Genomic DNA, 26935 nt, shown 5'->3' with positions numbered 1-26935 from the left:
AGTTAATTACATGGAGAGTGAATGGAAAGGTGCTCCGGGAGGAGGAACAGCATGTGCCAAGTTCTAGTGGGGAGGAAACGTGAACTGAAGGCTGAAAGGAGGCCAGTGTTTCTAGAGCAGAGGGAGAGGGAGCATAGTGTGAGAGGGAGCTGCAAGGGTTAGTGGGGCCCCAGCAGGCAGGCTTCCTAGGCTCTGATAAGGAATCTCTCTAATTGGTGGGAGCATCATCACCCCCAGGTGCCCAGCCAGGGCGTTGAAGATAGTTAGGAGGGAGGAGCCCAGCCTGGTGGGAAGTCTAGCTCTGAGGTCAGGAGTCCAGAGTTCCAGCTCTGTCTTATCGATTAGACGTGGTGTCACTCTGTGGGCCCTAGTGAGGGTCAAAAGTACCATCATAGGGCACTTTGCAGTCTTAGAAGAGTAACGACCTGCAAGTGGACATTGTTTTATTAGGGGTGTTTATTTCCCTGGGTGTTCACAGTAACACGCTTCCTTCCCTTTAGCCACGAGCACCTGAGAGTCCAGGGAGCCATCACTGGGGACAGGGGAGGCAGAGAGTGGAGATGGCTGCCTTGCAGGAGAAGATGGTTGAGTTCTCGCTATCCTGGGGTGACTCTGACATATGTGGAAGTAAAGGCATTTCTCTCTCTTTTTAGGTAAAAATAGCAACAGAAAAGGCATGAGAACCAGGAGTTCTGAGAAGGCTGCCAGTGATGATCACAGCATCCCCGTGGCCCGTGACGATGTCAGAGAGGGTGAGTGAGGCCCTGCAGAGAGCCTCCTGCCCCAGGTCTGTCCCCGGTCCAGGAGGACATAGGCCCCTGGTGCAGCAGCCAGCTGCAGGGTCCCCAGCTTGGGGCTTCTGGGCCTGCTGCCTCTTCTGAACCAGCCGTGCACGGGTGGACCCGTTCAAGACTGCTCTCTTTTCTGCAGTGCAAGTAACTCACAGCCACACGTTCCTGACTGGTTCGGCTAAAGTCATTTCTGAATTCCCTGGAGCCCTTGGTTGCCTTCCCTGTCCTTCCCCCCTCCTCCCCGAAGACAACATCATTTCTTTTCTTATGAGGCCTCATAGCTGCCCACAGCCTTGGGCTTGCATTTTTTAGCTCCCAACCAAACCCAGGGACCTCTGGGGTCAGAGATCAAGTCTTCTACTTCCAAAGCGTGTAAAGCTAGACCTGGTTTCTTACTGTCGTGTAAGAATAGTGGTCCTTCAATTTCTTACCTTAGGATGGTTGAAGCCATTCGTTCCAGACTCATGGGCAAACTCTGGCCCACTAGCTATACTATTGCTATTATTGACTATTACCATTACTATTATTGTATCTCTATTACTCTGAACTATGGTATTTAGGATCACATTTCTGCTAACATTAGTAATAGTAACCATTTATTAAGCACTGAAGCTCTCAGTAGTTGCCATCCACTGGACTTTATATTTGACATCTCCTGATGCCCCTCTGAGTATTGTGGATGTTATTATGTTTATTATTACAGATAAGGAAAATGAGACTTGGTATTATGGGTTATTTGCCTGTGGTTATGCAGCTTGTAAGTGGCAAAACAGGGATTTTAACCCAAGATTTTCTGGTCTAGACTTTCTGCTCAGCAGTAGAGCTGCTTAAAATAAACAGAGTGTTTCACAAATGTGCATTTACAGAGGCAGGATCCGTTTTCAGCTGCCATGTGAGTCCATAAACCGTGTAACCGAGTTGATTGTCACAAAGGGCATTGCGTGTCCCCTTAGGCATGGTGTAATGATTTAGGGCTGTGTTTCTAATCAAGAACTCGCCATCAAAGAAATCGTAAATATGACTAACAGTGCATCCTAAAATAAAACCAGCAGTTCAACAACAATGACCTTCTGCAATCACTTAACAGAGGAGAATTGCATTCCGTTTTCCTTGTACCGTAATTTCACTGTCCTGGCCCCATTGCCGTCGGGAGGACCCAGCATATCAGGATGGCGTGTTGAGGACACAGTGTGATGCTGGGGCTGTGTTTCTGCCGGTTCCCCCGATAGTGTGGTCCTTTGGAGTTTCAGCTAAACGGGTGGTCATGACCCTCCACACCATGGGTGGGCCTTGCTCATGACTTTTTGTCCCCTTGCCCCAGCAGGCTGATAAGACCCCAGCTGTTCCCTCAGGATCACAAATGCCGTAGGGCTAAAGCGGCTTCAGGTGCTGGCCACACCTCGCTGGGTTCTTGCTGCCGTCAGATCCGGGCCTGGGAGTTCTTCACTTCTTGTTCATTTTCAAGTGCTTTTAAACATGTTTAAAAAAATATTTTGTCCAGAGTTTTTTAGTAGCTTCAGCACAAGGGTTGGTTTGAATTGTTTTCGTTCTTCATTACCAGAATTGGAAGTTTTAAAAATTTTGGGAGGCATTTTTAGAAAGATTTTTCAAGCCCCGTTTCTCTACACACGCGTGTACGTGTGTGCACACACACGCACAGTGAAGTCTGAACTTGCCTCCTTTCTGCCGCAAGCACACTCCCCCACCCCTACGCTGGCCCACTCAGGGTCGTTCCCCTGACCTTGGCCTCAGGGCTCTGTCTGAACAGGTTGGGATCGCTGGCCTCCAAAGACAGCCATTAGGGCCCAGATTCCTTGAGTGTTCTAGAAGTGATTCTCATCTGTGTGAAACTTCTTTACGTTACTCTTCTGTTAAAACAAAATTGAAGAATTGAGGACAACCTTGGAGGGCAGAGAAGCTGTGGAGGCCCCTGATGTGCAAATACGTGAGGGAGAGATGACGATGAGGGAGGTGGTGTCCCTGGAGGCGGGTGGCATCGCAGTTAGGAACACAGGCCTGTGGGTGGTGCTGGGCAGAACAGGGCCTCAGATGTGCAGCTGGGTTTTCTCAGGACCCTGCATCCATCCTCCTCTCAGCATCTCCTCGGGTCGCACTAAGGGGCCTTGCTGAAGATGTGGCAGAATGGAGTCGGGGTGGCAGGTGGAACAGATGTCACCTGCATCGTGTGCAAAGTGGCCGGGGGAGCACATGTTACCTGCTTCGTTTTCAAGGTGGTGGGTGGTACAGATATTAACCATATCCAGGTATGTGAGTGGGTGGCACCAAAGGGTTTGTGTCAGCTGTGGACTTCACCCCTGGGGAACTTGCGCTTTGAGAGAGAGAATATGTCTGTGGCTGTCACTATGACTGTGGAGTAGTGTCAGCTGTGGCAAGTTTCCAAACTTCATCTTGGATATTGTTCTATAATAGTGTCTGCAGTTGGTTGAGTTATTATTCTAGTTCTTCGTCTCTCCTACGTCCACCCCTTTGCCGTGTGACTTTTCAGTTCCCGTCACAAAAGGTGAAAGCCGCTTGACTTTGGGCTGGTCCTTGTTCCTTGTTGAGGCCAATAGAATAAGACGGAGTGACAAGGTGCCAAGTCTGAGCTGAGGGCTTAAGAGGCTTTGCTTGTTTCTATTTGCTTCTTGCACCTCTGGCATCTCCACAAGAAGAATGTACAAGCCTAGGCCACTGCTCCAAGGGGGTTGAGAGATGAGTGGAGCAGATATGGGCCCAACGTGCAGCCTGGAACCTCCAGCTGAGCCCAGCTGATCTGTAGACACCTAAGAAATAAATGCTTATTGTGTGCCACTAAGAATTTGTGATTGTTTGTTACACAGCTATAGCTGAATAATACAATGAAGATAAGGAAGATCCTCATTTTTTTAAAAGATTACATAGCATTCCATTGAAGGGATGTTCCATAATTTATTTAACCACCTAATGATGGACATTTAATTGCTTCCAATATTTTGTTACTATAAATAGTGTTGCAGTGAAATTACATATGCCCATGTCATTTACCACACATTGGTTACAGAATAATTCCCTACTTAGCGTTCAGAGCCCACCAAGATTTGACTCATTCTGGCCTCTGCCTCCCTTTTTTTTAGTCAGATGGGAGCTTGTTCCCACACATGTGTTGTGCTGAAAGTCTGCCTCACATGTTTCCTCTGTAGGGAAATGGACAAGCATCTAAGTGGGTGATCAAGAGGACAGCTTTGCGGTCAGGCTCTGCTCTCAGTGGCTGTGAGACTCTGGGCAAATTACTAACTTCTCTATGACTCAGTTTCTTCCTCTGTGCCATGGGGATGCTATCTCCTGTATAGGGTTATTGTGATGATGAGACGTGTCTGCAGAGTAGCACACACGGCACACAGTAAGCTCTCAGCAGGCATTAGCTATGATTTTTACTTGCTATCTTGGGATTTTTTTGTGCCTTAGTTACAGGAGTTGGCAGACATTTTCAAAGGATCAGATCGTAAATATTGTAAGCTTTATTAGCCAAGAACAAAATCAAGGACATTATGTAGGTACTTACATAACCATTTAAAATGTAACCATTACAAAAATATAAAAACCCTTCTTATCTCATGGGCCATACAAACACAGGAGGTGGGCTGGATTTGGCCCTCACATGAGCTGTAGCTTGCCAACTCCTGCCTTAGATCTTCACAGTTCTGCAAATGCGGCCTCCAGGAAGCCTGCCTGGATCACCTCTCTTTCACTTTCCTGTCCTGGTCCCCTCCTCTCTCACATCATAGTGATTCCTATGCATGGCTCTTCTGTTCTGGGAGGCTATGAATGCTTAAGAGCAGGGTCGCTATCTGATTCATCTCAGGATATTCCCAGTATTGGTGGCAGCACTTGACAAAAATGCCAGATTCTTTAATTGAGCACCTGCCTGTGCCAGAACGAGTGTTCTGGGGGCGCAGAACAGGTGTCTGTGTGCGTTCAAGTGTGTTCTCCATAACCCAGAACAGCAGGGCTGGCCCTCCACAGGCAGTGGTCTTTGGCTTCGGTTCTTCTAGCAAGATCTGAAGGAAAGAAGCATGATCTCTCGCCGACATGGGAGTAAGGTGGTTTCCCCAAGTGATGCACTCTGGTGAACGGGCGCTCCTGGTGCGTCCCCCTCCTGCCTGGGCTGGATCAGATTTGAGATCTGAGACCTCCCCCAGGTACCATTGCTTGGGGCCTGACCCACCTAACGTGTGTGTGTTTTAAACCCGAGGGTTTTTCACTGTATCATAGACAGTTTGGTTTTCACCCAGCCCTTGTTGTGAGTCTCTCCCCATTGCGGGGCGGCCAGATGGTGCTCTGGGGCTCCTCTCTGGTCTTCCCCCAGACGTCAGGAGCAGCTGCTGAGGGCTGTGGAGTAAACCCCAGACGCCAAGCCTGGAGGAGGAGTGGCTGACACGGTCTCGGCTGCCCTGGCAGACGCTGTGATAAATGGTCACATCTGTACTTCAGACTTCTCTGGAAGCGAGAGGGCAGGCGAGGGGCCAGAACTGGGGAAGAGCCGCACCCTCTTCGACAACCTTTGGTAAGGAGGCCTGAGAAATGTGGGTGCTGGGAGACCAAGGGCTCCCCACTCCTTGCTATTTTCTCTACTTTTGACTCCATCTTAAATGTGCCTAAAAAAGTTATTCTTCAGTCTCTAAAATGAAACAGGTGCCTTTTAAGGCTTTCTAGCCTTCCTTTACAGTTTGGAGAGATTTATTTTGTTCCTCCAATGGTTTTGTGGCAGGGTCTTCACTGGGTTCGACTAGGGGTGGTGGGCTGGCTGCTGCCTGCAGTAGACTGTAGACTGAGTGTGTCTATTAATACCCCGTGGGCTGTGTGGCCAGCCTGGGGCAGCGGGTTTCAACAGCCTTGGTCTGAAGCCAGAGCCACAGTGGACTTGCCGGCAGAGAAAGAAATACCTCCCAGACAAGGGGTTGGGGGACAGAGCTCTGATGTGCTCGGTAGCACCCGGGGGTGGCAATAAAAGGCTCCGTTCATTTCTGTCACCCAGTGACCCCGAGTGTGGTTCTGGTCGACCAAGGTCACACTAGTCCACTTGCGGAGGAGGTATTCCAGTGCTGCTCCTTTGAGTCCACGCGACAAAGGCCAGGCCAGCACGCGTGCTTCTCGGCGCTCTTGGGGTTTTGTTCTTGTGACTCTACGTGTCTTCTTTCCATCTCCTGAACACTTCTGTGACAAGATCCTCTTTATTCTACACTGCTGGGTCTGGGCAGATTTAGTAGAAAACCCAATGCTCCATGTCATACCCTAAATCTTAAAAAAAAAATAGAAATTTAGCCTACTTGAAATAGAAGTTGTTCTAAATTAGATATCTTTCCTGGCTTATTAAACATTTTGACTATAAAAGTAGTGAATGCAGGGGCTGGCCCGGTGGTGTAGTGGTTAAGTTCGTGTGCTCCGCTTCAGCGGCCTGGGGTTCACAGGTTCGGATCCCGGGCATGGACATACGCACCCCTTATCAAGCCATGCTGTGGCAGGTGTCCCACATATAAAGTAGAGGAAGATGGGCACGGATGTTAGCCCAGGGCCAATCTTCCTCAGCAAAAAGAGGAGGATTGGAAACAGATGTTTGCTCAGGCCTAACCTTCCTCACCAAAAAAAGGTAGTGAATGCATCTTGTTGAAAATTTGGAAGATATAGAAAAACAGAAAGAAGAGAATAAAGTTAATCCACAGTCTTACCTTCCAGACAAAACTCTAGGCAACACTTTGGAGTCTATCTCTTCAATCTTTTCTCTCCGTGTGTGTGTGTAAAAGAACAAAATTACAGGTATATGTGTAGATCACACACACGCTTTATGCAAAATTGAACTAGTCCTATTTTGTAAGCTTTTATTCTTATTTAATATGCTATTGTTATTTTCTCACCTCATCAACTGTTGTTTCACAACATTCTGTAAAATTGTTTCCCAGTTTATGATGGAGTTGTAACTAACATTGTATTTTTTAATATTCACATTGTTTCCAGTTCTTCCCTGGTTGTGAGCAGTTCTGCACTGCATCCTTGTATCTGTATCTTTGCTCACCTACTCCTCAGCTTATGTTTCCTAGAGGAGGTACTACACCAAGGATCATCACGGCCCTCTAGAAAGGTTTATACCAACTTGCACTTTTATCAGCTTTGATAGCCTTTCATCCATTTTCTATTAGGACGTGTATATATGTATGTGTTGATTTATCAGAGCTCTTTATATATGAAGGACAAGGGGCCTTTTATTTATACATTGCAGTATAGTGTAGTTAAGAGCCAAACTGAGTGGAGCTCAAAGCCCAGTCCACTGCTTGCAAGTCATGTGACCTTGGGCATGTTGTTTAACCTCTTTGTGCCTCAGTTTTCTCGAAAATAAATTGGGGATTATAATGAACATACTTGTAGGATTGGGATGAGTATTAAATAAGATAACTTGAACAGGGCACTTACAGCGGTGGCTGACACACAGTAAATGATCGGTAAGGGTTGGCTGTACCTTATTAGGTCCCATTGAATGAGCTTCCTAACAGTCATTCCCTTGGATGCTTTCCATATTTCCTAAAGGTCTGGAACAGAGAACGATCTCTTTCTTGAAAGTCTGAAAGAACTAGACTGTAAATTCATTTGAGCTGGGCACTTTCCATAGAAGAAATTCTTTGATAATTCTTTACTTTCTTTCATGATTATTGATCTATCAGGTTTTCTAGTCTTTTGAGTTAATTTTGATAAATTTTATTTTTTAAGACATCATTAGCCCATTGATAAATTTTATTTTTGCTATTTATTTATTTAAGAGCAGTTTTAGATTTAGAAAAATGAAGGGAAAGTGCAGAGTTTCCATATATCTCCCCTCCTCCTCTAAATTCCTGTTAATGACATCTTGCATTGGTGTGGTCTGTTTGTTACAACTGATAAGAATATTGATACATTCTTATTAACTAAAGTTCATAGTTTATATTGGTGTTCACTCTTTTTGTTGTACATTCTATGGGTTTTGACAAATGTGTAATGGCATGTATCTACCATTACAGTATCAGACAGAATAGTTTCACTGCCCTAAAAATCCTCTGTGCTCTGTCTATTCATTCTTCCCTCCCTCTCCCGAACCTCTGGCAACCACTGATCTTTTTACTGTCTCCAGAGTTTTGCCTTTTCCAATATGTCATATAGTTGGGATCATACAGTAGGTACCATTTTCAGATTGGTTGCTTTCACCTAGTAATATGCATTTAAGGTTCCTCCATGTCTTTCATTGCTTGATAGCTCATTTCTTTATATCACTGAGTAATATTCCATTGTATGGCTGTACCACATACATTTATCTATCCATCATGTGTTGAAGGACATCCTGGTTGCTTCCATGTTTTGACAATTAAGAATAAAGCTGCTGTAAATATTCATGTGCAGGTTTTTATGTGGACAAAAGTTTTCAACTCATTTGGGTGAATACCAAAGAGCGTGATTGCTGGATCATATGGTAAGAGTATGTTTAGATTTATAAGGAGTTTTGTCTCTTTTATAGCACCCTACCAAAAAAAATTGGTATTACTCCTCTCTGTTTTCTACTTGATTTTTTGTCATTTCGATATGCATTCTGAGAGCTTTACAGATTTGTTACCATATCATTGATGTGATTTTCTGCAGTAATGTTTCTGCTCATATTGCTTCGTGTAGGATATTTCTTATTTTTATTGTGAAGTAAAATGTACATGTAGAAAAAGTACATAAAATATATATGTTCAGTTAACAAATATTTATAAAGGCAACTCCTATGTAACCATCACCTAGGTCAAGAAATAGAGCATTGTCGGTCTCTCCCATCATATCTTTATCCTGTCAATGCTAGAGGTAACCTCTATCCCAACTTTGTTAATAACATTTCTTTATAATTTTACCACTTATATTTATAGGGCTGTTTGAAATTTGGCCTGTTTTTGAAATTTATATGGCTGAATACTCTGTGTGTCTAGTCACGCCTTGTATCTTTCTATTGCTGTTTTACACTATACTTCTTTAGTTGATTCATTTTCATTACTATGTAGGATTCCTTCATAGAATGCACAGCAATTTCTGTGTCCATTTTAATGTTGATGGACGTTTGGCTTGTTTCCAGTTTCTGTCTTGTATGAAATGTGCCGCCATGAGAATTCTTGTACACATATCTTGGTGCCTATGGGCATGAGTTTCTCTAGGTATATATATGCTTAGGCACGCAATGGCTGGGTTCAGTGTTCAACTTGACTACTGAATGAATGCTCAATTGTTTTCCTTTGTTGGCCCTGCCATTCTCTCTTCCCATCAACACTGTGTGGAGCTTTGTGGCTCACATCCTGAACAACTGTCGTATGATCAGACTTGAATATTTTGCCAATCCAGTGGGTGTATATTTGGTAACTCATTGTGATATAATTTGCATTTCCTAATTATTAATGATGTTGAGCATCTTTTTGTATACTTATTTGCCATTTGAATATCTTTTTTTTGGTGAAATTTCTGTTTAATTTTTTTTCCTTACAGATTTAGTCATTCTGAGTATTAATTTTGGCTTTATAATGTTGGTAGGAAATATATCCTCTGCTTCTGTGGCTTACTTTTCATTCTTGTGGGTTATTTTAATGAACAAAAGTTCTTAATTATAATGTAGTCAAATATATCAATCATTTTCTTTATGGTGGTTACTATTTGTGACTTGTTTAAAAAAATTCCTCTTACTCCAAAGTCATAAAGATATCTTATGCTATCTTCTAAAGTTTTCTTTTTCCTTTTTTATTTTTCACACTTTGGTCTTCAAACACTTGAAATGGATTTTGTTTGTTTATCTATTTATGATATGAGACTAGAGTTCAATTTTATTTTTTTCCTTGTAATACCCAAACGGAATGATAATTGTTTCCCTACTGTTTTACAGTGCTAACTCTATCTGTTGGCTGTCAAGAGTCCAAAAATGCACGGCTTTGTTTTCAGACTCGTTCTTCTTTATCATTAATTCATTTATCTACCCATACGAAAAATACTGCCTCTCTTAAGTACTAGAGCTTTATAACAAATCTTGATAACTGGCAGAGCAAAACCTTGTTCTTCAAAAGTTTTGGTTATTCTTGACTTGTTCACACATGTGTATGCATGTGCATGTGCAGACACACACATATATTTACACCACCTAGTCAGGTTCTTCAAAAACCCTTGAATTTTGATTAGAGTTGCATTGATTTCATAAATCAATGTGGGGAGAATTAACATATTTGCACATTGAGTCTTCTAATCCATGAACATGGTATATCTCCCTACTTGTTAGCTCTTCGTAAAATCTCTCTCAATAAATGGGTCTTGCACATCTTTTAATAGATTTATTCTTAGATAATTGCTGTTCTGTGATGTTTCTAATTTCTGTTTTCTAAATCTCTATTGTTGGTATGCAGGAATACAGTTAAATTTTGTATGTTGATTTTATATCCAGCAACCTTGCTAAACTCTTATTAATGATAATTATTTATACATTAACTTGGATTGGGGCATAAAATCATAACATATGCTAAATAATGACAATTCTGTTTTTTCCTTTCCATTTTTTATACCTCTTATTCCTCTTATTTGTTTTTCTTTACTGCATTGGCAAAGATCGTAGTTCAAACATAGTAGATCTTTCCTTGTACGTTTTAATTCTGCCTTTGGATTTTTAAATATTTTTCTATCATATATATATGATATTTACTTCAGCATATCTTTTTTTATGGCAGGTAGAGGCCATATCTCGTACACCATTCTTAGGATGAACAATATCTGGGAAAAATATATTTTTCCTGGCTATTCCATCAAATTGCTTTCAAAGGTACATTATTTCTCTGAGTATTTTGGATGATGTACCTCTCTTCATGTTCTTTTTGTGGAATTTTCATCCCTCACAGACTCTACATTAGTGTTTGTTCTTTACTCATCTTTGAATGAGGCAACATCCAGTCAGATTTTCTCTGTTGGGGGGCAGTCAGAGCCCTTTCCCAGATCTGCGGAAGTTGATCAAGTCAACACACAAACCCCCCAGTACAGTTTCCAGTTTCTAGCAGCCTTTTATCTTTTACATATTTTTTCTCTTCTGAGGTGTCATCTTCTTCCCTCACTGCTGGCTCTTAGACACTCTGACCTGCTGGGGCACATGGGACAATATGCTTTTACCAGTGTTCTTGTCTTTGCCCCACACTGTCATACTGTGTGACAATTTTCCCTCCCCCTACTTTCTGTCCAGTTGTTTTTTGAGAGTTTCAGATCCAAACAGTTGTAGAAAGTTGACTGGGGGAGAGGTGAGCACCAGAACGCCACATCTGGGCTTTAGAGATGGGTGTTCAATTTTCTAGTTGCTGCAGACCCTGGATTTCAAAATGGAGGCTGACATGAGGGATGAAGGGTTTTTCTGTCCCTCCTCTGGTCATCTCTATTTTTTTTTTCTCAACTGTCTCCATCTGACTCCCATGTGGTGAATATTCTTCCATATTTGGCATTAGGTTGAAGCACTGTTGGAGTCTTTCCTTATCTGCATCTTCATAGGTTTTTGGGATGAGTTTGGGAGAGGTGGCACAATTTTAAGCTAGTTCCCCAGAGTCTGTGATGCCTCTGTACAACTGGTGGTTATATGAGATACATGAAATGACTCTAAACACAGTGTGAGAAGGTTTTTCCTTTTAAGATCCCTTTAAAAAAACCTTTTTATTTTGGAATAATTATCGATCCCCAGGAAGTTGCAAACAAACGGGTCCTGTGGCCCTTCCCTCTGCCTCCTCCAGTGCTGCCATTCCGCATAATTGTGGTACAAAAACAAGATCAGGCCGTAGGGGTTGTCACAATCCACAGAGCATATTCAGAGTCCACCAGTTGTACGTGCGCACGTGTGTGTGTTTGTGTGCATGTAGTCCTGTGCCGTTGTATCACATGTGTAGCTTCATGGAAACGCCACCAGATACGGAACTGTTCCATCACCATAGGCTTCCTTATGCCACCCTTTTATAGCTCCACACCCCCTCCGCCAGTCCCTAACTCCTGCCAAGCTCTCATCTGTTCTCCACCTCTATAATTTTGTTATTTTAAGAAGGTTAGGTAAATGGAATCATACAGTATATAACTTTTGAGATTGGATTTTTTCCACTCAGCATAATTCTCTTTTACTCTTTCTGAATTAGATAAATAAACTTAGCTTGGTGTTAGTATGACGTAGTAGTCAGGAAAAGCTAAGCCATTTTATTATTAAAGTGTAACATGCGTATAGAAAAGTCTAGAAATCATAAGGGTATAACTCATTGGATTGTCATATGCATTACTCACATATGTGAATGCACCATTATAACTATCATTTACATCAGAAATAGAACGTGACCAGGACCCCTGAGGCCTCCCTCCTGCCCCAGCCGGTCACTGCGCCTCGGAGATAACCACTGTCAGAGATTACTTTCGCTTATTTTTGAGCTTAATATTCATGGGGTCATATATTGTATACTCTTTTGTGTCTGATTTCTTTCCTTTGATGTTATGTTTATGAAATTCATCCATGTTGTTGTCTATAGCTATGGTTCCCTTATTTTCATTGATTTGTAGTATTCTCTTACATGACTATCCCGTAATTTATTTATTCATTCTTGTATTAACGCACATTTGGATTGTTTTCGGTTTTTGGCTACTACAAATAGTGCTGCTAGGATCATTCTGGTCTAAGCCTTATGGTGCCCCTATGAATGTGTTTCTGCTGGACAGATGCCTAAAAGTAACCCTGCTGGGTCGTAGGCCATGAGTATTTATCTTTAGGAAATACTGCTGGAGAGTTTTCCAGATTGGTTTTGCCAGTTAGCGCTTCTCCCAGCAGGGTTGCTTCGCCTCCTCCCCAGCCTTTGACATCTGTCTTTCTAATTGTGCTCATCTTGGTGGCTGTGTGCTGGCATCTCCTTGTGGTCTTACTTTGCATTTTCCTGAAGGCTAAGGACTAACGCTTACTCATCATTAGAATATCTTCTTTTGTGAATGCCTGTTCAGGTCTTTTGCTCATTGTTTTTTTTTGTTGATTTATAGGAGGGTTTTTTGTTTGCTTTTCTTAAAAATAGAATGGATCTGAGTCCTTTGTCAGATATATGCATAGCAAATATCTTCTCACACTCCTGGGCTTATCTTTTCACTCTAATAATGGTGTTTTTTGAATAACAGATGTTCTTAAATTTAATATAGAACAAGCATCAATATTTTCATTTAGTACTTTTTGTTTCATGTTTAAATTTTTTTTGCCTACCCCAAGATCATGAAGCTATTTTCCTGTGTTATCTTCTACTAAGAAGGTTTCCTTTTACATTAACATATTTCCGTGAACATTACTTGACTTAAATAAAAATATGAAGTAAGTAATAGTGCAGGTGGTACATGGACGTGGAAAAATTCATGAAGATAATAAGCAAGTGATTGAGGTTTGAGAAATGCTATTTTGAACCAATAATTCCTTTTTTGGCTTTATAAGCACTATATAAAGAACAAACTATTGATTTTCCATGATGATGCAGACACAGTGCTTATCAGTTATATTGGATTGTAATACAAATTCATTAATTTATTGGGAAACATTGATTGGGTTTTGGGAATTTGATGATGAAAACTCCTGTTTCTGCCCTGTGACATTAACGCTGTTTTAGGCTGGGGTGGGAAGGATGAGAGGGATGGGTGTGGTGGGAGGAAGTCTTGGGAGGAAGTCTTGGGAGGCTTTTCAACTGGGGCAGCCGCTGATCAGTGGTTAGAGCCTCTGCGATGGCAAGTGGCTCTGGGCAGGCTCCAGGAATGAGGAGCTTCAGCCAGTTTGCTGAGAGTTCCCTCTGTCTGGTCTGCTGGAGCCTGGGCAAGAGACTTTCTGAGCCTGTGTAGCCCTCCAAGTAAGAGACACCAGCCAGGTTCTGAGGGTCTCAGAAAATTTAGAGCTTTCGATCAGGGCCTGGGCCCCCCTTCAGTCCTGTCAATCAGAGTGCCTGGGGAGGGGTCTGGGTATCTTTTTTTTTAAGCTCCCTGGGAGATGCTGGCACTGGGTCAGGGTGAGGATGCTGTAGGAGTGCAGAGATGAGGGAAGAGCTTTCCAAGGGCGATTAGATAAGGCTGAGATTAGGTTCTTTCCCAAGAACCCTCGGGAGGCGTGCCCTTCTGGGAAGCCAGCGATGTCTGAGACAGGCAAAGAGCCACTGCAAACACATTCTCCAGTGCACCAGGAAGCTGCCTCCACACTCTCATTGATCTAAGGGAATGTCAAGTTCAGCAAGGTGAAGAAAAGAATGTCATGAGTCAGAGCTATTCGATTTATAGGCGACAGTGAAAGCAGAAGTTCAGGACTGCTGTGAGCTTGTCCCTGGCAGTGCTCTGGAGGTCTTGAAGAATTCTTTGCTCCCCTTCCAGCAGACATCACAGCAGGCCAGACAGCCTCGGGCTCTGAGCTCCCCTCTGCCAATGGGTGACGCCTGTCCCAGCTCCGCTTCCTTTCTCTGGTGTGACTCCAGACACCGCCACGCAACTTGCATTTGTGTTGTATTCTATTTTTCTGCTTTTGCCATTTTTAAATTATTTTCTTGAGGTCATATTGGTTTATAACGTTGTGTAAATTTCAGGTGTACATTGTTATATTTCAGCTTCTGCATTTGCAATGACATGGATGGACCTTGAGGGTATTACACTAAGCGAGATAAGGCAGAGAAAGACAAATACTGTATTATATTCTTGAGTTTTCAAGTCAATCAGAGGTAGCATAAAGATTGTGCCTGGGATTTTATGTCACATTTGATTTTCAAATTCTAATTCAGGCACTTAGCAGCTGTTTAACTCTGTTTAAGCCTCCTTGAGTCTTAGTTTGTTTATGTGTAAAACTGGGATGACAATGCCCACCTCTCATGGTTGTTACGAAGATTAAATGACAAAATGTCTTCAGAGGGCCTGGCTCCCTGAGTTGCTTGCCCGTGAGCCCCATTGCTCCCCAAATCACTACCCTTTTAAAATAATTTTCGTGACTTGGCTCTCATAACAGCCCCTCCCAAACAGATTTGGGGTATTGGGGGTGGGGTGTTGGGATTGCTGCTCCAGATTCAGAATTCTAATTTATACATTATATTCTGACTGTGCCCTGTAGCTTCTGGGTCACAAACACCTCCATGATATTAAATGCAGTGGACACAGCCAATTTGTTAAAGAGCTAGTGTGTACATATGGTATGGGACAAATAAATATATGCAGTAGTGCTAAAGTCCATTTTGTAAAGTGGCTGCAATGCAGAGAATTTTAGCAAGGGATGGATTTCATTAAGTGTGTGCACATGTGTGTGCATGTTGGAGGGGAGGTGCAGAACAAGGCACAGGTTCCTATCTTCGCCCACCTCCTTAGGAACAGTGCACAGGCCTGGGAGTTGACGCCTGCTCAGCACACGGTGTTCTTAGAGAGCCGCGCTACCTTTATGAGAAAAGTAGAGTCACCTTTGATGACCGTCACTCTCTTTCTTCTGCATTATGACACATCTCCAGGCTCTAATTAATATCTTCCTGAATTGTTCTTTTCACACCTTTTTTCATGTTCTCCTTATCCACATGCTTCTCAGGATTAGAGACTTTTTCCTCTGGGAAACAACAAAAACTTGATTTGATGATAAAAGATTCCTGTTTGTTTTTGTGGGAGGAGCAGGGGGCTGTCTTGAAGGGCCTTCCCTGGCTGCTGATTGAGAGATTGGCCCAAGAGCTGAGTCCTTGCTGAGTTACTGCCAGAGCTGTTTCAATGCAGCCTGGCTGGGGACTTAGAAAATAGAGGAGTGGTGAAGAGCTGGGAATGAGTTTCCCATTGATTCCAAGCACTCGTTAAACCTAGTAATTATCTCTTCAATTGACATTATAATCTTGATTATAATACAAGCATATTATAGTTCCAGCAAGGAGGCCATCACTCTGGCCTTTTTACTTTCTAATTGTGGATATTTAAATTAAGCTTTGAAACACTGGTTTCTCCTCCATTTGAATTGGTCACCCATGCAGCACTCCTGTCTTCCTCAGTGAAGTTTTCTAAAGGATGTAGAGAAGTCCTCCTTGTTGGAAGGTGGTATTGTGATTGACAGCTGCTTGGACAGGGGCAGGATGTTCCTTTGAAAATTTAAATCCAAAAGAATTCTAACTTCTTGTTCCAACTTTGCATTGCTTTTGGAGTTCTTTGGCTGGTAGAGTCCACTGGGCTTTTTTGGGAGGGAGTCACTGTGCAGGGTACTCGAGAGCCTATGGTTATGGTGGGAGGGGGGTAAATTTTCCAAGTTCTTATATGTCTGAAGATGCCCTTAATTACCTTGACTGTTGACTGAGAGTGGACTCTGGATCCTAATCTCTTTTCCCTCAGTCCTTTGGATGCACAGGCTGCCAGTGAGAAGTCTCATGTTGGTCTGATTCACTTTCTTGGTAATCTGCTGGCAGTCATGGACAAGTTGGTGACTGTTTGTCTCCTTTCTATGCTCTCTGCCCTTCTAGAGTTCTGGTTTTGAAGATGTGGAGGTGTCCTTGAAGCTACTTCATTCTGTGGATTTGGTTTGGCTGCTTAACTACCCTGGAGTTATAATGGCAGCAGCAGTCCCCCGTTGTGTCCAAAGTCCAGGGAGCAGCTGGGTGACTCACGTTCTGCAGATGTCACCTCCAGCACCAGGAGGTGGCCTTGAGCATTGACCCCAGGTTGTGGGAGCTGGTGGCTGGGTGCGGTCACCTGGCCTTTTCCTGCTCCTTTCTGAATTGCTCTTCAGTCTTTGCCAGCCCCGGGTGCAGCCGGAGGGAGGAATGATCCCCATGCCCCTTTGTAGGTCTCTGCATGACTGGGGACCTCAGATGGTTCACAGTGCTGTGGCAGCACGGCGCTGCCTGTGTGGCTCTGAGGCCTCCAGACTGTTCTGTATGTGTAAGATTTCCCACCCTCACCTTCCTCCTGAATGGCTGAGCGTGCTTGGCAGAGGTTTCTGAATCATCCTGTGTGATTTTCTCTCCAATGGAGGATTGTTCTGCTTTGTGAGTGAACCCAGGGGCAGGAGCAGCTCATTTTGGGCATTGGGTTGACCTGCTGAAAATCTTGAGGATGATGTTCCCAGCGTAGAAAGAAGAGGAGAAAAATCAATCAGATCGAAATAGACTGAAATTCCTCAGAATTAAGCATTTAGTATGGAGGACATTCAGTACTCTGTATTTTGAATTAATTTAAAATCTTTAAATCAAAGGATAATTTCCCTGTGTCTATTTTCCTGTCCTGTCCTTCAGTCTAGGAAAATCCTTCGTTTTTCTAAATGTGGAGATTCCTGTGTCAAACTTTCGGTACAAGTCGTTACAATGGGCCTGGGAACTTTTGTCAGGAATAGTGTGATTCTGACCCTCTATCCCTTTGCATAGAGGGATGTGGGGTAGAGAGTTTGTGCTTAAACTGCCTTATATGTAAACTTTTTATTAGTTACAGAATGTTGTCAAATGTGATTTTGGAAAGGTGGGTGACTCCCAGCTGGTTCAGTAGTGGTTTTAGCTGAGTCTAGTGGGATCCTGCGTCATGGAGCTCTGCCCCTGCATCAGGGAGGGACCCTGCGTTAGGGAGGGTTGCAGTAAACGTTTGTTGAGCTAAATTGCATTGATGGTATGGGAATGGAGTGCAAGTCAATGTAAAACAGATATATGATGGAAGGAGAGGAGTGGAGGCTCCCAAAGGAAAACCTAAAGAACGGAGAACTGGTGGAATGGAGAGAAAGGTCCCGAGTGAAGACGGCACTGGTGCGGTGTCTCTGTGAGCCCTCCGGGGCTTCTGCCATCTGCGTGTGGGGACAGCGTGCCGAGGAGAAGTCGCTGCAGCCTTGGAGACCCTCCCCAGCAGTGGCCTGTGGAAGACAATTGGGGCGTCTGCCTCAGCTGCAGCATTCACATTGGCAGCAACAGGTGCCACCAGGGCTTCTGCTGCCACGCAGGTGTGGCGTATGGAAGGTTGTGGAATAGTTAGTGTCCAAATACACTCACGAGTGGGGTCCTGAGTTTAAACTCTGTACATGTGACTTGATTCCTGCAAGTGTAGACGGCATCTATGACATCTCGCGGGTGAGGCCGTGGGTGCCCAGTGTGGATGGTTAAAGGGAAAGGGAGGGAGGGAAGACTTTTAGGGAGTATGGGGACTACACCCTGTGCTGCAGGGAAGGAAAAGGCTCCCCTCACACGAGGAAGAAGGAAGGGGAGAACCAGGAAAAGGTTGTGTACGGAAGCCACAGGGCTGAGGGGCAGGGAGTAGCCAAGAGGGGGCAGACAGCAGGGAGACCAAGAAGAGGAGGAGGAGTCCACAAGGGCCACTAAATGAGGAGAGCCACCGCGGTCCGAGACAGAAGCCAGAGCACAGAATGCAAAAATTTAAGAAAGGATGAGTGGAGATGGAGGTGTAGACCCCCGGGGCGGGGCAGCGAGGAAAGGCGGCTGGGAGAACCAATTCCACTTCAGCTGCGCAAGGCTGCATTGGCCCGTGTTTACCCGCAGCGCCAGGCAGGCAACTCCACACACCTGTCCCATGCGTGTGTCGGTTGTGAACTTGGAGACCTGCCGTCCATTCCCCCTGCTCACAGCACCTGATTCCCGGTGGGCAGACACGTGAGGAGGCGTGTCAGGCCCTCTCCGGGAGATGCAACCTGAGGTTGAGTGGAGGCCCTGGAGAGGGGGAGCATGCCATGGGAATCCATCCGTTCCTCTGGCGGCCCGCGGGTTGGTGGTTTCTGCTGCCTGGATGACCAGGGCTTTCCTGGCTCTGCCCTGCACCTGTCTGTGTCCCTGCACCTGTCCTGTGTCCCTGCCTTGGTCCCTTCTGGGAGCTTCCTGTCATCACTCCAATGGTTCCCATTTCTGCTTACGTTAAGTACTGTTGGTTTCTCACAACCAGAGGAGTCCCACTAACCCACGTGCGTTGGTAGCTGTCACTGCCACCAAGGGCATGGCAATTTCTCAGTGTGGATCTATCTCTAGCATCTTTATTAGTGGCATGGATGGTGGAGAAGGCTTCCAAACAAAACTAAATTCTCTAGAGATAGTGTCTCCTAACAAGGAAGAAAAATCCTCATTAGGATTCCCAGAAGACCACATTTGCGAGCAGGCTGAGAGCGTATGTGTTTATCTGGGCTCCCCACCAAAGGCATCGGCAGCTGTGCTGTGGACACAGGGAGTGGCTTCTCTGGCTTGTGCTGTCACATCCTCTCAAGAGTGGGCAAGAGTGGACGTCTGTCTGATGTGGCAGCTGACAGCACAGCTGGCTGCATGGGACTCACTCTCGCCGCGTGTACATGATGGTGTAGCCCCCTGAGAGGGCAGCCGTCGAGCTTTTGAGTTGATGTTAGATACGCAGCCAAGAAGCACCCCACTTATGGGCTGCTTTTCACCCTTGTGTATCTTGGTGAGAGGGTGTCTTTGAGCTTCCACATATTAACAGAAGAGCAATTTTGTTGAATATGAATTTTATTCAGGTAGTTCCTTTTTTAATTAAAACATTCATATACATATGAGTTTTTTTTCTGGAAGAAATGCATTAGATAGCAATTATTGTTGCTTTGTTTAACTAGTAAATAATATCTGTGTGTGTCTGTCTATCTGTTGGTCTGTCTGTCTGACTGTCTAAAGGATATAAATGGAAGGTGTTCGCTGGATGAAGTACATGGAATTCACCACCTGCTCTGTTTCCTGCTAAGAAGGAAGTCCTAAGGGGATGGGAACACGTTCAATGTGGCTATGGAATAGGTTCATCAAAGTGGCAGCAGATCCTTTTTGTATTTCTGATGCTTGATTATGGGAATGTTGGGGATCTGAACAGGGCACCAGGACAGGGAGGGACAGAACCAGTGCCCTGTTCCCTGTCAGCACCTGAAACCAAAGCTGGCACACTTGGCAGAATCAAGATGCATGGAGGCCATTCCCAGGACACGGGAAATTGTCCTACAGAACCACCACCCAGCCAGCTTGGTGTCAGGGCTGGGGAGATGCAGATTATTCCTGAGGATGCTGATGTGCCTGGATGTGTTTCTGGGCTTTGTCTGGATGCCCAGTTGGGCTCGGACAGGGAGAAGGAGAAGAGGGGAGCCGGGAGGAGAGTAGGCAAAACTGGGGGCAGGTGGGGTGACCTGCAAGCCCAAGGTCAGAGCCAGGCTCCAAGTGGCAGGTTGAAGGACGTCCTAGAGTCCAGCATCCCAGAGAGGACAGGCAGTGGCCTCGACCCTCACGCTTTGCCCTGAATCCCGACTAGGGCCTCTGGTGTGTGCCAGGGACCACCAGAGTCTAAGAGCCTGAAGGGTCCCTGTCCAGAGAGGCGAGCAGCACCGAGAGAAGGTACCGCCTGTCCTGAGGCTGGAGTAGAGCAGTGCAGGGGCTCGGGCTCCCACTCTCCTCTAACCTGGGCCCAGGGGCTGAGCTGTGGAGGCTGCAGAACCCCCGAGGGGCAGGGATAGCCAGCTGGCTGCATGTGCCCCCTTTGCTGCATGGCCCCTTCGAAGGCTCACTGCATGGACCCCCATTGGACACATGGCCTCCCACTCGCTGCACTGCCCCCCCATTCACTGTGTGGTCCCCACTTGCTGCGTGCCCCCTGTTCCCGTTCACTGCATGATCCCTGCTCACATGGCCCCCCCACTCGTGGCACAGCCCCCTCTTGCAGAAGCCGGCTGTAGCATCATCGCTCCTGGTGCCTTCCGAGTTCTCCTGTGTGTTGGGCGGGTGGCGGTGGTACCGTTACCTCCCTCCCTCCTCGTGTTCCTCATTGTGCTGGGCACCTGTACCTCTGCCTGCCCGTGCACAGCACAGATGGCTGATAGATATTTACCAAGCCAGGCAGCCTCCCGGCTGATGTGGGCAGGGCCAGGGAAGCAGCGTGGCATCGTTTGAAAGCCAGGAGCTGAGAATCTGGAGGCTGGGATCTGAGGTCCATCTCTGCCGCTGGCAGGGACACCTTGGATGGCTCGCCTCAAGTCTCGGGGCCTGTTTCCTCTTCTGAGAACTTAAGGGGAGGACTAGAAGGCATCTCAGGTCCTGGCAGCTCTGAATTCCTCGGGCTGCAGCACGTGGGCAGACTTTCTCACCCAGGTGTCCGCAGAGCACCGCTGGCGACTGCTGTCTTGCCAGACTCCTCCAGCCTCCAGAGGGGCCTTTTCCCTGCAGGAGTTTGTCTTGGATGGACAGACACCCCCACGTCCCCACCACATGGCTTTTCATTTATTGATTTATTTTTTTTGTGAGGAAGATCGGCTCTGAGCTAACATCTGCCAATCCTCCTCGTTTTGCTGAGGAAGACTGGCCCTGGGCTACCATCCATGCTCATCTTCCTCCACTTTATATGGGACGCCGCCACAGCATGGCCTGACAAGCGGTGTGTCAGTGCGCGCCCAGGATCTGAACCGGCGAACCCCGGGCCACCGCAGCAGAGTGTGCGCACTGAACCGCTTGCGCCACCAGGCCGGCCCCCACATGGCTTTTTAAATTTGCCTCTGTTGCATTAGGGATTTCTCATAATTCTGGTAGAAATAGATTTTGTTCACTTCTACTCTGGAGTTTTTGTTTTCTTTCTCCGTGGTCAGATTTGAAGGACGTAGCATCACTTGGAGATTTCCAGCCTCTGGCAGGGCAGGTGGTGAGAAAAGCAGCCCAGGAGTCAGGAGGCCTGGGATCTGGCCCCAGAGCTGCTGTTAAAGCTCTTATCCGTAGGGACGATGGGCTGGACCAGGACAATCGCCACGAGCCCGCCCAAGCGCCAGGACCTTATTCCAGGGGCAGCTTGGACCAAACTGTGTGGAGTAGCTGTTCTCAAAATTACCAGTCTTGCCAAGAATGGAAGACAATAGATTTTTTTCCTATTTGTATTGCTCTGCTCATTAGCATGCACAATACAGAGGCCAGAGTTGCTGAAGCAAAATCAACCAATTCTGATTACTTTGCAGAACTCAATCACAGGATCACTCCACAATTTCTAACCAGTAATGCTCCCTGTCTGCGTCATGCTGTGGAAGGATCCTTAATTGGAGACAGCCTCAGACAGTAGCATGGACAGCAACAGAGAGAATGATTATTAGGGCAAAAACACCCAGAAAGGAAATGCCGACAAGAAAGAAAATTGGCATAGTGTTGACAGTTGAGTCGACAGTATTTGTCTGGAAACCCTGGGCATACCAGAGGGTGGGGCTGCCCAGTGAGAGGGAGTTCAGGGAGAAACGGAGAAGCACGTGGCCAGATTTAGAAAACCAGACGCTCGCTTCTTTCAACATCTGTCCTTGTTTTTAACAAGCATTGTCCTTTCCAGGTTGCCCACCTCTTGGTCTGGAAACCTTAAAAATCACAGACTTCCAGCTGCATGCGTCTACTTCGAAGCGCTACGGCCTGGGGGCGCATCGAGGAAGACTCAACATCCAGGTACCAGGGCCGTGGGAGGATTCTGCCTGCACTCTTGGTTGCTCTGGTGATAGACACAGTGATGGTTCTTTGAGCTGGGTCAGGTAGCAGGCATGACATTTAAAATGCATTAGCCCTGATTTTCACAGCAGGAGGGACAATGCTGCAGAATCCTCGTTTTACAGAGAGAGCCCTGAGACTCAGGATACGTGTCTTCTCTAAAGGCTACTTAGTAAAAGGGATGCTGCCGGTTCCTGGACCCAGGTGGGTCCGCCTCCACCTCTTGAGCTCTTCCCGTCCAGTGATCTGTCTGGAAAGGGCAGATGGAGAACCCTGAATGCCTGTGGGCATGGGCAGGCAGTGGTGTTCGTCCTCTGTTGCCTCCCAGCCAGTGCTTCTCACCTCCCGTAGACACACCTCTTCTAGGGTGTTCTGTGGCTTCCCACAAGTCAGACCCTTAGTGGCTCTCCTGGGCCCAGCACATCATGTGTGGCCTCCCTCCCTGAGGCTCAAGGGCCACTGTAACTGTGGCCCTCGCTCCTGTCAAGGTGCTGCTCCAGGAAGGTGAGTTCCTCCTTGCGCGCTCTGCACACTGTGTGGTTCTTGACTCTGGGCCTTGTCTCAAGCAGGCCCCCTGTCTGCAACTCCCTTCCCCTCCCCCATCCCAAGCAGTGAAAATCCTGCTTCATTCAGGGTGTTAGTTTTCTCCTGCTGCTCTAACAAATTGTCATAAACGTAGCCACTTCTGCAACACAAATTTATTCTTACAGATCTGGAGGATAGAAGTCTCATTGGGCTAAAATCAAGGTGTGGGCAGGGCTGTGTGTTCTGGGGGGTATCTGTTTCTTTGCCTTTTCCAGCTTCTAGAGGCACCACATCCCTTGCTCGTGACTCTTGCCTTCTTCTAAGCCAGCAATGGCAGGTTGAGTCCTTCTCACGCTGCCACCTCTCTGGTTCTTTCTTCTGTCTCCCTCTTCCACTTTTAAGAACGCTTGTGATGACATTGGGCCCACCTGGATAATCCAGGGTCCTCTCTCATCTCAAGCAAGCTTAACTGCATCTGCAGCCTTCATTTCCCTTTGCCACATAGCCTCAGTATTCACAGGTTCTAGGGTTAGCACGTGGACGTCTTTGTGGGGGACAGGTCGTCGTTCTACCAGCCCATCCACGATGCCTTTTCCCTCCTGCTCCAGCTCCTGCTGGTCCATCCCTTCTCCATTTAGCATTTGATCACGTGCTGTTCTGTGTGGTTCTGTAATATTTTAGTTTTCTTTCCCCAATTGCTCCATAACTACGTGGTTTCCAAACCCTTTTGCACATGCACCATCTCGTCTAGGCTCCTCGGAGGGAGGTGGTCCTTTCATCCCCGAGATGGGGGGCCATCAAGTCTAACAGCTTCTAATTGGCAGAGCCAATACCTCCATCCTCCAGCGGTCACCGTGACATGCTACGGGCAGCTGCTGTGCTGGGGACTGGACAAGAGCTGGTGAGGCCCCTTCCCAGGGAGCTCATGGCTCAGGGGCATCTGAGTGGAGCTTGGACTCCAGCTTCTGCTCCTCCCCCCGCCCCGTCACTTGACCGCATCGAGTAGACTTTCAGCCCACTCAACCATCACCACTTTTCAGTTCAGAAGAATTCAGGTAGCACATTTCCAGAACTAACTTTAATGAAATCTGAAGGTTGGTTTATAAATATTATTTCTTTTTTTTAAATAACAGCTGGTAAGAAACATTTGGCTGTGTTTGACAAGAGGATGAATGCTCAAGCTTTGAACGGGAGTGAGGATTAATAATCCGAGCGACTCCAGCACCTTGAACGGGCTCCAGTCTTCCGAGTAAATAAGTCAGGCCCAGGCAAGGCTAGGCCCAAATGCGTGCGGGGCTGTTTCGGGCATTAATTAGAGCTGTCATCTGATGCCTTGGGGGCTTTCTCTATAAATGAAATCATCCTTGATTAAAGAGGGAGTGTTCACATTTATCCACACTTTCAGTCAAAAAGTGAAAGGCCCTATTACTCCTAAATTTGTCAGGTGGGGGCAGGGGTGAGGGGTTGTGTCCTTCTGGTTGGGAATCCCCTGCAGAGGGGACGGCAGAGTACACAGCATCATCAGGCATGCTGAATTCAGACCTTGGTCGTGACGTGTCTAGATTTTGGGACCTTTGGAACAATGATCTCGCGTCTCTGACCCTCATTTTGCCTCATCAGAAAAATGAGAGTGCCAAGCACTCACAGAGTTCGTGGAACAGTGAAATTAGGTGATTTATAATTTTAAAACATTTACTGGGTCGTTGTACTCCTCTGCTTAAAGCCTCTGGTAGCTTCCAGGTGCTCTTGGAAACTCCCAGCTCAGCCCTGGGTGCTCTGCGCTGTCCTTCCCTGAACGGTGGCTGACTTGTTTCCTTGGGTGTTATCTGCCCATCCTTGAGCGGAGGCCCCAGGTTAGAAGGAGCTTTATCTCCCTCCACCCACTAGAGCCCAGAACAGCGCCTGCACACAGGACACACACAGAGGATGTTGAGTGAAGGCAGGTGGACGTTATTCCCTGCCCTGCCTTTGCAGGGCCGTGCAGGAGGCCCACGGGTCATCCAGCAGGGAGCAGCTGGCTGGGCTGTCCTTGTGTCCTGGTCATGTTTCCTGCCTCCTTCATCCTTCACCCATGGGAGGCACACCCCAGGGAGAAAGCACACCCTCTGGGCTGAAAACATCGCGCACACACTCTCCTGTCTTCAGTCAGGGTGAAAATAAGGGGATGTTTGAAAACCACTTAGTGCTGTTTCTCCTTATGGGGATTTATCTTTTCTTTAGTGATATATCATTTCCCCAAATGCCCTCTGCCGAGCACACCTCTGCCCCTGCTCTCAGAGTGTGAAGTTGCTGCTTTAATGGCAAGGTACAGGCCAGTTGCCTCCGTGGGTTACGTGTTTTTAACCACAGAGAGAGGAGGGTTCCCTGCAGCCTGTGTGAGGGGCTTCCATACACAACCCCCCATAGGGAAATAATGACTAGGTTGGGGCCCCTTTGTGGTTTCTACCTTCCAGAATCAGCACCACACGGAGCATGATTCCGTCACCACAGGTGCTCCAGAGTGCATCTTCCCACACATACGGTTTGAAGTGCAGGTTAAAAATAACCGTATCTTGTCTCACATATGAGTATTTTGTAGGCGTATCAAGCTAATGAGATTTTATGTGCAAGAAACACCAAGACATCAGGATTAGAAACTGTATTTAAATGCCGTCGTGCAGGCTGTGAGTGAGGTTCGTCCAGCCTCTGCTGGCCGGGGCCCTGCAGGCACCTGTGTGGTCCACCCAGAACGCACCGGGCTGCAGGCTTGACGCGCGCCTGGTTCTTCTGCTAACGAGCCAGTGTCTTTAGGCAAGATGCCCGCCTTCTCTAAGGCTCGGTGTCTTCATCAGTGAGGTGGAGGTCCTGTCACCAGCACTGCTGCCGTCACGGAGTGTGAGGATCAGAGGGAGTGGAGAAGGAGAACTGTCCTCAGCAATTCTCAGATGCCGTATTTGTGCCCGTTAGAATGCGTTCACTCAGCTGACCGTTGTGAAGCGCCTGGTGTGTGCCGGAAACTGTGCTGGGCCCTAAAAGAGCAAGGATGGAAAGCTCCTGTTCATTCCCTTTCCTTGAGATGCTCCAGTCTCTCGTGGAGGGGGAGCAGGAATCGGCTCTGATCGGTACTGGCATTTTCCTGAGCGCTTTTGAGCATTATTTCATTTATTCTTCAACGTGAGACAAGTGCTGTTATTATTATTACCTCTGTCTTATAGAAAATGGACACATGGATTGGAAGAGTCATTTGGTTAAGGTTTCCCAGGGGAGGCAGGATGTGGATCCAGGCTGCTTTAAACATGAAGTCCTGCTCCTCACGATTCCATAAAACCCCCATGTCACCAGACAGAGGGTCCCGGGCACGTCTGGGATGATTGTTAAACCGTGTACTTCTCTCTTTTCTGACAGTGATCCCACAGTGATTGACCCCTCTGTCATCCTCGCCGAATGATAATCTCCTTGCAGATGATGTGAATCTTGGGTTTCTGGGTATTCCCACACTGTTTTGGCACAGTCTGCACATATGTGTATGCTTACTAGCTGTTTCTGGGTAGTTGTGGAACTCCATTTGCAAGCCTCTGGCCTAACCCGTGTGCTTTCTGCTCATAATCATGATGAAGCTCTTCAGGGACCAAGGGTGTGTGGCCCGGATCGGCACTCCCCAGGGAAAGGGCTGTGGGTGGGAGGGGGCGTGGCAGAGAGATGGGGGAGGCGAGCCTTTAAGAGTGGCACTGCATGTGGAAAGCTCTGGAATTGCTGCTGGGGCTGTTGGGGGGCTTTGATGTCCCCTACGAGAATGTTCTGGGTGATCGGTCACCTCCTTTCTGATTAATAAAAAATGTCAACATGCATTTCTTCAAAAAAACCAAAAACCAAAAAACGAAAAAGCCCTGCGTACAGTGTATATAGTGCCGCAGTGCTTAAGGGCGCCGTGGCTGCTGTGAAGGAGTCTTCCTGAAGGGGGCGGTGCGGACGGTCTGCTGTCTCCCCTGTTTTGCTGTTGCGGATTTGCTCATATGTGATTGGCAAATATGGGATGATGCCGTTATGACACAGAAGTAGCGTTGGTTCGTGTGCCCCTTTTGCCAGTACGTCAGTGTTTTGTGGGACCAGACACCAGCCCCTGACCCCAGAGTGCACCAACACAGCTGCGTGCAGACGCCTCAGAGAGTTCCCTCCTGCACGTTCCTGTACATGGTGCTC

At 46.6% G+C, this 26935-nt stretch overlaps 1 protein-coding gene across 1 annotated transcript in view; it reads left to right on the top strand.

Moving 5' to 3' along the window:
- CPXM2 (carboxypeptidase X, M14 family member 2) overlaps positions 1-26935 on the top strand; it is a 138837-nt gene that overhangs the window by 9358 nt on the left and 102544 nt on the right. The window contains exons 2-3 of the mRNA XM_087432768.1: positions 654-752; positions 22083-22192. Coding sequence (XP_087288894.1) covers positions 654-752; positions 22083-22192 — 209 coding nt within the window. The remainder of the gene's footprint in view (positions 1-653; positions 753-22082; positions 22193-26935) is intronic.

Source organism: Ceratotherium simum, chromosome 6, assembly GCF_057802395.1.
Source record: "Ceratotherium simum simum isolate JZ-2026a chromosome 6, ASM5780239v1, whole genome shotgun sequence".
Classification (NCBI taxonomy): domain Eukaryota; kingdom Metazoa; phylum Chordata; class Mammalia; order Perissodactyla; family Rhinocerotidae; genus Ceratotherium; species Ceratotherium simum.
Note: the sequence above shows the minus strand (reverse complement) of the source record. Positions and strands in the feature narration are given on the sequence as shown.